General features: G+C 34.2%; 1 protein-coding gene across 3 annotated transcripts in view; it reads right to left on the bottom strand.

Moving 5' to 3' along the window:
- LOC111528950 (neuroligin-4, X-linked) overlaps positions 1–8,656 on the bottom strand; it is an 82,812-nt gene extending 74,156 nt beyond the window's left edge. For all 3 annotated transcript variants that reach the window (XR_003307307.1, XM_026449507.1, XM_026449508.1), the window contains exons 1-2: positions 8,602–8,656; positions 5,335–5,487 (exon numbers count right to left, since the gene is read on the bottom strand). Coding sequence is in view for 2 of the 3 variants with exons in the window: in XM_026449507.1 (XP_026305292.1) it covers positions 5,335–5,455 (121 nt within the window). In the remaining variant the exon portion in view is untranslated. The remainder of the gene's footprint in view (positions 1–5,334; positions 5,488–8,601) is intronic.
- Between the last annotated feature and the right edge of the window lie 2,309 nt (positions 8,657–10,965).

Genomic DNA, 10,965 nt, shown 5'->3' with positions numbered 1-10,965 from the left:
ATCTATCTATCTATCTATCTATCTATCTATCTATCTATCTATCTATCCTTGAAAAAAATCAGTTGTATAAAATTGCAGGCAACTTTTCTTAAAATCAGAAACTAGCTGTCAGGCAAGAAAGACACTGAAATGATCATATGACTCAATTTACATGCAAAAGACAGCAAGCAGGAAATGACATGGGAACTGGGGTTAAACACCAAACTTCCCAATGAAATACTAGTTTTATGACACTGATGAGTTTTGATGTGACAAATGCCATTGTTAGGGTTGATGACAACCACACTGTGCACCATAATAAACCAGTAATGATTGAATGGAAATGAATTAGCCTTCAAGGACTCCCTCTGAGGAACTTAAAAATACACTGTAAGAATCTTACCACAGTTGTGTATCCTGATCAGCAGTAAGAACTTTTTTTGCACAATGATGGCAGATACATCTGATGCTGAAGTAATATTCACTTTCTTCACTCATTCCATGGTTTACTAATTCATACTTGGCAATGATTAATAAGGCTGTGGATCCATTCTGAGTGGTAATTCAGAGCTCTGGCATCAGTCACACCTGAATTTCAGTCCCTGCTCTGACTGCTAGCCAAAACCCACCAAAACCAAGATGGCAATGAGAGTGACCTCTAGTCCACCTCACTGCTCATTATACTAAGCCAATTATAATGTATTAGCATGCTAAAGATACTCCCACCAGTACCACGACAGTTTACAAATGCCATGGCAATGACAGGAATTTATCCTATATCATCTGAGATGGGGAGGATCCCTCAGCTACAGGAATTGCCACCTCTTTCCTGGAAAACTAATAAATAACTCACCCCTTGTTTAGCATATTATCAAAAAATAACAAAAACAATAGCCAATAGCAGTTCTCTGAGTTGCTCTGCCTATGGAGCAGACATTCTTTATTCCTTTATTTTCCTAATAAACTCTATTTCACTGTATGGATTCTTATCCAATTCTTTCACATACTAGATCCAAGAACCCTCTCAAGTCTGGATTAGGATCAGATCCCTTTCTGGTAACATATATACCTTCCTAGTGACAAGGGTATACAGCAGAATAAACAGGAATTCTGTCTATAGACATGCCATTTCTTTAAAAAACAAACTGAACACAAATTCAATCAGAAGACACTTCACGTAAATACAAAGAATTACCTTATAGTATGAAGATATCTCTCAATTTATTCATTGCACTTGAGCAACTCTCAAACATGTCCTGGGTTGGATTATAAATTATATGGTCAATGGCTAGCAAGATTGTGTAGCACAGTTCTGATTATTAGAAAAACCCCACAAAACAAAAGCAAAACTTAAAACTTCAAAAAGCAAACATGATGGTCTTCTGATTTATTTAATATCTAGAACTGTATATATCTATTTACATATGTATATATTTTATATTTATTTATTTAAATATGTATATTTTATTTATTTATATATATTCATAATATATATCATTTTATATTATGTTTATAATGCATATTATGAATATATAAATATCAATATATAATAATGATAAATATATAAATATATTATAAATATATTTATTAAATGTATCTACATATATTTTTAAGATGGAGTCTTGCTCTGTTACCAGGTGGGGGTGCAGGGGTTCGATCTTGGCTCACTGCAACCTCCCCTCCTGAGTTCAAGGAATTCTTGTGCCTCAGCCTGGGATTACAGGCAGGCTCCATGACACTAATATAATTTTTGTATATTTAGAGATGGGGTTTCGCCATGTTGGTCAGGATGGTCTTGATCTCCTGACCTAGCGATCTGCCAGCCTCGGCCTCTCAAAGTGCTAAGATTACAGGAATGAGTCACTGCACCCAGCCGTAATGATGTTTTAAATTAATGTGGTTTAGTTTGTATGCCAATATTTGATAGATATTACCCAATACATATTGGATCAGCTGCAATTCTTACTGTGGATGAACAGTAGCATTAATACAATGTATAATGGTATTAATAGCACTAATTGTAATGTGACTGGGTATAATGATTTCTGTTGACAGCCTATGAAACTTCGCCTACATGAGTCCATAAAACCTCTTATAAAAGGTTATTTGTTGACAAGTAATTATACAGATTATATATTTATGGGGTAAAGTGTGATATTTTGAACCATGGAAATTTTATACTGTACAACAACCTTGCAAGGGAGAGAATATCACTGCCTTCTACTCCTAAGGAACGAGTCTCAGAAAAAGTTAGCTGTCTCATAGTAGAGGTAGAGGAAAGATGTTAGCTCCTGTATGTCAAAGCTGCAATCTATGTTCTTTCTAATGTTAGATTCCACTTCCATTATGATCATAAAAGTAAATGCTGCTTACCATTTTCAAGAGGACAATAGTGAATGCAAGATGCATAGTAAAGATCAATACAGTCACATTTTAAAGTCTCTATCACCCTTTATAATTGGTAAACTTGGCACATTTCATTGCATCACATGAAAGGGGGGGTCTGTCGTGCATTTTGCTTTTCCACACTAGCTCATTGGAAGAATGTAAATAGACAGCATAGCATGCTAAATTACTTATTTTGTTTCTTCTCCACGAATTTTATAGCTTTCTGTTATCTTATGACTTAAAAAAAAAAAAAAATCTACATAGCAAAAAGTAGACTTAGGATTTTTCAATGAGTTTTTTTCTTCCTCTAAAATAAGTGTGTATAGTTCCCAGGCATCTTTGCAAGATCTGCAACTGAGTTAGGAAGGCAAAAAAAAAAAAAAAAAAAAAAAAAAAACTGATTAAAAATATATAATGCAGAGTTGTTTGATATAACTGGGGTTTTGGGAGAAAAGGAGATCAATTTCTTTTGAAACTCAATCTTACCAATCTTATCAGTCATGTCAATCCATCATGCATGCAACATAATATTTTGTAATTCCAGCAAACAGAATTTTCTCAATGCCCACTGCTTCCTTCAGCAAAGGATGCCCAAGTTTTCTTCCTTGTGGCCTGGCTGCAGGCATTGCACACACTGCTCCCTTTGAAGAGTGCCTGTGCAGTGCCCTCATACATGCTTTCCTCCTTCCACCTCTTTGTCAGAGTAGACCTTTTTAAAACACCAAAAGCACCATTTCCTGTTTCCAACACTAATAGCCAAAGCAACTGGCCAGAGCCTACAAAAAATATTCAGTGAAGTGGTCAATCATTGCTACACAAAAGTTCAGAGACATTATTCCACCAAGATATGGCTCACAGAAAACTGCAAAAAAATAAAAAATAAAAACCAACAATATAACAAAATGTTTGATACTAAAAGTTTTTTTTTTTTTTTTTTTTTTTTTTTTTTTGTTGGGGTTTATTTTGTTTAATGCAAAAACCAACCTGGAATTTTGAATTCTTCATCAATGGTTCAAAAGATAACTTTAACAAAACCTGTGAGTGACTTGTATTTCAATGTAAGAAATGCATTTCTCTTAGGGTTTCTTTTTCTTTTTTTCTTTTTTTATTATACTTTAAGTGCTAGGGTACATGTTCACAATATGCAGGTTTGATCCATAGGTATACACGTGCCACGTTGATTTGCTGCATTTCTCAATTCATCATTTACATTAGGTATTTCTCCTAATGCTATCCCTTCCCCATCCCCCAACTACTGGACAGGCCTCGGTGTGTGATATTCCCCTCCCTGTGCCCATGTATTCTCATTATTCAACTCCTACTTATGAGTGAGAACATGAAGTGTTTGGATTTCTGTCATTGTGATAGTTTGCTGACAATGATTTTTTTCGGGCTTCATCCATGTCCCCGAAAAGAATACGAACTCATCCTTTATATGGCTGCATAATATTCCATGGGGTATATGCACCACATATTCTTTATCTAGTCTATTATTGATGGAATTTGGGTTGGTTTCAAGTCACCTCTTAGGTGTCTCAGCAATTCACTACCTTTTATGGTTTCTTACAGGTTAATGTGTTCACACAGGAATAATAATAATAAAAAAAAAAGACACACTGACACACTCGAAATAAAATAATCTGATTGAAAATAAAATATTCCTGAAAATATTTACCTATTTGAAGAAAACATTTTCAGACATATTTCTTGTTTGACCTCCTTTAGTCCTATTGATTGATTGATTGATTGATTGATTGATTTTATTTATTTTTTGAGATGAGTCTCACTTTGTTGTCCAGACTGAGTGCAGTAGCACAATGTCAGCTCACTGCAACCTCAGCCTCCTGAGTTGCAGAGATTCACCTGGCTCAGCCTCTTTAGTAGCTAGTATTACAGGTGTCTGCTGCCACATCTGGCTAATTTTTGTATTTTTAGTAGAGACAGTGTGTCACAACCTTTGCCAGGATGGACTCAAACTCCTGTCCTGAAGTGATCTGCCCACCTGGACCTCCCAAAGTACTGCAATTACAGGAGAGAGCTACTATGAGCAGCCTCCATTGTATTTTATATTTCATATTGTATCATAATCACAATGCAACCAATATACACATCTCTTTCATGGATAATTTGTTAAAAAATTTGTTTTGAACATCATTTTAAAGGATTTTTGCACAGAAAATAAATGTTTTGACAGAGGTCTAGGAATATTATTCACAAACTAGGCAACAGCAGGAAAGGTCATCTAAGAAGTTATTGAAATCTTACCCTGAAGTTGTATAATCTTCCATCCGACAATTAGAAGAAAACGAATGAAACAGCTAAACAAGGAGGAGCTAAACTTGAATTTCCATGTACTTGGCCTTGAATCATAGATCATCAAATGCAATAAAAGTCAACTAATACTTAAGGTTCCTTGCATGCAAATGCAGTGGAACCCAAACAGGAGATCTTCCAAAGCCTCAACATGATCAGATAACTGGATAAAATGTTTTTCTCCATATAATATACTAATTCATACACTAATACAATCAGACCAGAAAGCTAGGATCTATGGCCATTACTAATTATCATATCACCAAATATGTGTTCATTATACATGCCTATGTAGTTAAATCACATTCATTTAATTCCAAAGAAGAAACATGCTTTAAATAAAATTTCATTTTATCTTGATGATCTTGAAGTGGCCATTGGTTTGAGAAGGGATTCAACTTACTTAAAATAAAATTATTGGATCAGAAGTGAATGAAAAAAAAAATAAAAAAACAATAAAATGACCATGTTGCATGAAGTTAAAAAAAGGAAAAAAAAAAAAAAAACACATCCGATCACATAAAGTAAATACCATAAAGTCGAATTAATCAGGAACTGGAATAACAGGATTCCAATCCATGAGTCCCATCAAAACAAGAAGTGGACCTTTGGTGTTTCCTCTTGCTCAGTCATTCACATGATGAAATCGCTTACCTAATATTCCCAGACGGTAGTTAATGGTGATAACCATGACGTTCCCATAGCTGGCCAAAATGCTGCCATCAATCATGTTACCAGTGCCCTCCATGTAAGATCCCCCATGGATATAGACCATAACTGGCTTCTTACTATTCTGTTCATGAATATCTGGAAAAAAGGCAACGTAAGGAAACACAATAAAGATCTTACTGACTCGCCGATGGTAAATTGAGAACAAAAGAGATTCACTGATTTCCCTATTTTGACTTGAAGTAAGCACATTAATTTTATGGATGATATGACCGTTGATAAGGGTTTCTAAGGAACATGACTACTATTACATTTTCTATTTAAAAGAATCCAAATTATTTAGATGCTTTCTATTTTCACAGGGACTATAAACTCCCATTATGACTTACAGCCAATGATTCCTCTTCATAATTTACTTTACTATTTAAATTAACAATGATGTAAAAACAGTGATCTGTAATGATAGAAAGTTGGAGACTACAGTGCCTGCTCTCTGAAAAGTTGTGATTGGCCGGGCGCGGTGGCTCAAGCCTGTAATCCCAGCACTTTAGGAGGCCGAGACGGGTGGATCACCAGGTCAGGAGATCCAGACCATCCTGGCTAACAGGGTGAAACCCCGTCTCTACTGAAAAATACAAAAAACTAGCCAGGCGAGGTGGCGGCGCCTGTGGTCCCAGCTACTTGGGAGGCTGAGGCAGAAGAATGGCGTAAACCCGGGAGGCGGAGCTTGCCGTGAGCTGAGATCCGGCCACTGCACTCCAGCCTGGGCAACAGAGCGAGACTTCATCTCAAAAAAAAAAAAAAAAAAAAAAAAAAAAAAAAAGAAAGAAAGAAAAGTTGTGATTAAACAACCTGTTTATAACATTAATCTGCCATTAGGGCTGCATTTAGTCTTCAGAAAACTGACCTCCCCTATAAACATTTCTAGATACAGATGTGAGTGTGTGTGTGTGTGTGTGTGTGTGTGTGTACAAATAATTTAAATATCTTTGTTACTAAAAGAAAACTCCAAGTATGTATGCACATTTATTTTCAATTTTTTCTTCAATAATTTTTTTCCCCTCATAATTCACAGGGACACTTTTGAGATACCAGAAAGGAATTCTGAGGATATGAATTACCATTGTTTGGACAGTGGCTCCAATTTGAATGAATTATGATCACAATTTTACTGAGTGCACACAGAAGACATGACATACCCACTGGTCACAGTAACTTGACACAAAACAGTGTCAAGTTACCCAAATATTTCTTTGTAGATATTTAATCCATGGCAGAAAAGTGGCTTTCATTTCTCATATTAAATTCAAATATAAAGTAAAAATCTTCTATTAATCATTTGTTCATCATACCCTATGGAAAATGTCTTCTGCTATATGAATCAAAAATGGCTTTTCTCATGATTCACTGCTTCTTTCTGGTTCCTAATTTCCTATGTTTTGGCCTCATTTCTTTTATCACTACCAGCAGTTGGCTAGTAAATTGTGGGAAAAATAAGAAGTAGAGATTTTGAAGAACTGCTTTAAAGTGCTCCCTTGGAAAATATGTGAAATTAATATCTCTTATCTTTCATAAAACATACGACAAGATTCTCTTGAACTTGTGGAAGTAATAACCAGTTGTTATATTGAAGCAAAGTCAAAAAATCACAACTCATCAATATTAAGAGAAAATTCGACGGCATTTTAATCATAATAAACATTCACTGGGAACAATGTGATAATAGATCTTAATTATCAAAAGGAAGTATGTTACAGGAGACCAAACAGGATACAAATCAGAGCAGTATAAGGTATGAGAGTCAAAAGTCTATTTCATTTTTATATATTTGCTCAATACTGATAAAATGTCAGGCATTTGGAAGCCCTTATCAAAGAAGGGGCTACCAGAAGGAGATGTATATTTTGAACTTCTACCACCTTCAGAATCAAGACCTCTTAGAGAGCTACTTAAGGCCATGACAACCCTATGGGCTCAGTAAAAATAATAATAATCAAAATGTTAATGGAAGACCAGGCATGAAAAGAGTGTTGGCAAGACTTCTTTTCTTGGAGAATAGTTGATTTATGAAGATAAGAAAGGAAGGGAGCAACTACAAGAACCGGTCAAAAGACGCTTTCAACGAAATGGGGCTTGACCAGCAAGGATAATACAGCACTCACTTTTGGGCTTGTCCTTTCAGACAGAGACCCAAAGGTCCAGCCAGGGCCTTATTGTTTAGGAAAAATAAATAGAATTCCATGCATTTTCTACCTAGATGGGAAAAATATTGTGCAGTTAGCTAATCGTATAGAACCTTACCAATGTGGAAGGTCTTGCTTGAGTACTTTCTCGTAGCTCCTCCTTTAAAAAAAAAGTTTCTTCTCCACAAAGAGGAGAAAAACAGTGTGTGTGTTTTCTCCATGAGTGCATAGATATTCCATCTTTATGAAAAATATTTCCACTATTGGTAGATAATTTATTGAGCAATTTTGTCACCTTAAAAAGAAACTTCACAGCAACAAAACATTTTAAGGAGTTCTTTGAAAACATATGTTTCAAAGAACAGTGGTGTGGTGTGAAAACAAAGATGCACATAGCTAGCCTTTTGTCATTTTTCATTTCTCAGCTATTTCTTTTCTTTAAATGCTGTAAAAGGCAGTATTGAAAGCATCAGGATTCATTAACAACAGCATCTTGTTAAAACATTGTTTTAGGTACTTCACTGTGAGCAGATTATTGGATGCCTATGTTCGAATCAATATGTTTGCAGAGAATACCAAACCAAACAAACAAAATTGAAATTTCAGTCCCATTGAAATAATTATTTTAAGTTGCTGAAGAGTTTTGCAGTTTGCAAAACTAATTAGGAAGACCAAAGCTCCAAAGAAGTATATTAACTTACAAAATAACATTTGGAAGGGAGAAAAGAGACTATACATGCATATTTTAAAATTCTACTTTTTCTTCTTGTGACCAAGTCAAAAAAAGAAAAAAAAAGTTGAGCTTCTCTGTGAACAATATTTCATTACTCTTTACATGTATAGAAACAATATTTATACTTCCACACAGTGATTTGTCTCTTGTACATGGTAACTGGGGTTAAAAATGACTGATTTCTGTACAAGAAGAAAATAAAGAAGCACATCAAAGTGTACTAGAGTCAAATAAGGGAAGAAAAAAAAGTTTGAAATGAAAAAATGAAAAAAGAGAGAGAGAGAGACAGATATAAAATCATGCATCAGGGTTGAGCTTTGAAAAATCAAAAAATACCTTTATCTTCACCACGGTCATTACTGGTTATATCATCTGCGTTTCTCTTTATGATGGTTCCTGGGGTGATATTGAAAAGGAAAATAAAGGGATGAAAGAGAATTCAAAAACAACTCATTTGCGAAAAATTCGTAAAAGAGAGATGCTAGCTAGTAAAAGGAAAAAAAAAAAAAATGAATGTAACACAAAATCTTGAAATTGGCCACATTTGGATTTCAAAAAAATGAAATGGAGAAATGCAAAATGCATATAAACATAAAGATGTCAAGAAGAACAAATTCAAAATGTTACTTGTAAAAAATGCTAGTTATCCTGTGAATATACAGTTGGGGGTTAAAATGATGCTATTACAAAAAATGGTAATGTGAGTTTTTAAAAAAAGAGAAAAATTATTAAAGTTATTTCCACATTCTTAAAAGAAATCCATATGGCATATTTCACAGTCCTTTGATTTTAACATGTTATAATTTAAATACATTTTTGAAATGTTACTGATACAGTATGGTTAGAAATTGTCATAAGGCAAGCAAAAATACATACAACAAACATGAGAATACTTTAATCAAAATATCATAAAATTGACATTAATTGCATGCATTAAAAACTTAAAACTGTACAATCTCCAAAAGTTAGAAATGTCCTAAATCTCTAAGATTTATCTCTACTCCATGTTTAAGGAACCACTACCCATTATTCAGTATTGTTTTCTTCTATTACCATCTACTACTTGCAATAAGTATTTATATAGGGACAAAATATTATAGACTAGGTCCTCTGTGTTTAAAATAGTTATTAAATATCATTTGAAAGCTATTGGTACTTGAATTTGTTGAAAAACATAAAAATTGAAGTCACCTACCTGATCACCTCAATAATATCTGCATAGGAAATATAGGCAAAATGCAGGAAGAGGCTTAAAGATAGCAAAAACTACCTTATGCTCTTTGTGTACAGAGCACCATTTTGCTTTGTACAGTTTCCAGGTTTAAAAGGTGTGAACATTTAATTTTGCTTGAATTACTTAAAAAAATTGGCTCCATTGTTTCCTTTTTATACATAGATGCAGCCCATGTTTGCATATCCAACTATCAATAACTTTTACTGTCTCAATCAATTAAAACAGTTTTTGGCTTCCTATAGGGTTGCAGGATAAGTGGATTAAGGCAGAGGGGAAATACTGTCACGTCCAACATTTGTGAGTAAAAAATATTTTCCTGTTCTACATAACTCAGAAGAGGTTAAACATATTTTGAAACCAAGACTTCATATTGCTGTTTCCATATATCAAACAAAACTTAAATAACATCCATTTAATGGGGCTTCATACCCTTTAAAATCAGAATTGGGTGGGTGTTTTGGAGTGACAGCCTTGCTGATCCACTTTCTGTCTTTATATGCTTTCCCTTTTTCTATGCATTTCATATAAATGAACTCATATAATATGTAGTCTTTTGCACTGGCTTCTTTTACTTCACATAACATTTTCAATGTCCATCCATATTGTAGCATGCTCAATAATATTTTATGGTTAACTTATTTTCCATTGTATGGGTACACCACATCTTTTGAATCCATTTATTTTTTTAGTAGCATGTGGTCTATTTCCACTTGTTTATTATTATTAATAACACTTCTATGAACAATTATTTGTGTACCATTTTTTGCATGAATATATGTTTTCATATCTTTGCATAGATATCTAGGGTTGAAATTGTTATCTCACATGGCAAATTTATGTTTAATGTTTTAAGAAACTGACAGATGATTTTTCAGATGAGCTGTAATATAGTTGGCCTTCTCACTAATGGTGATATAAAGGGTCTCTATTTTTTCCATTTCCTAGCCAACACTTGTTAATATATTTTTTTGTTTTGTTTTGTTATAGCCATACTTATGGGTGTAAAATTTTGTCTCATGGTAGGGTTTTTTTGTTTGTTTTTATTTTTCAAAATAGTGTCTTGCTTTGTTAGCCAGGTTGGTGAGCAGTGGTGTGATCTTGGCTCACTACAACCTCCATCCACCTCATGGGTTTAAGCAATTCTCATGCCTCACCCTATCAAGTAGCTAGGACTACAGAACTGCACCACTACTCCTGCCTAAGTTTTATATTTTTGGTAGACATGGGGTCTTTTTCTATTGGCCAGGATGGTGTTGAACTTGTCGCCTCAAATAATCCACTCACTTTGACCTCCCAATGTGCTGAGCTTGCAGGCATGAGCCACCACATCTGACCTCACTGTATTTTTAATTTGCTTTTAGCTAATGTCTAAGATATTAAGTATCTTCTCATGTATACTCTATTTAGTGAAATGTTGAATAATTTATTTTTGCCCATTAAAAAATAATTTGTGTCTTATTACTGAA

Source organism: Piliocolobus tephrosceles, unplaced genomic scaffold (assembly GCF_002776525.5).
Source record: "Piliocolobus tephrosceles isolate RC106 unplaced genomic scaffold, ASM277652v3 unscaffolded_1157, whole genome shotgun sequence".
Taxonomy (NCBI): Eukaryota; Metazoa; Chordata; class Mammalia; order Primates; family Cercopithecidae; genus Piliocolobus; species Piliocolobus tephrosceles.
Note: the sequence above shows the minus strand (reverse complement) of the source record. Positions and strands in the feature narration are given on the sequence as shown.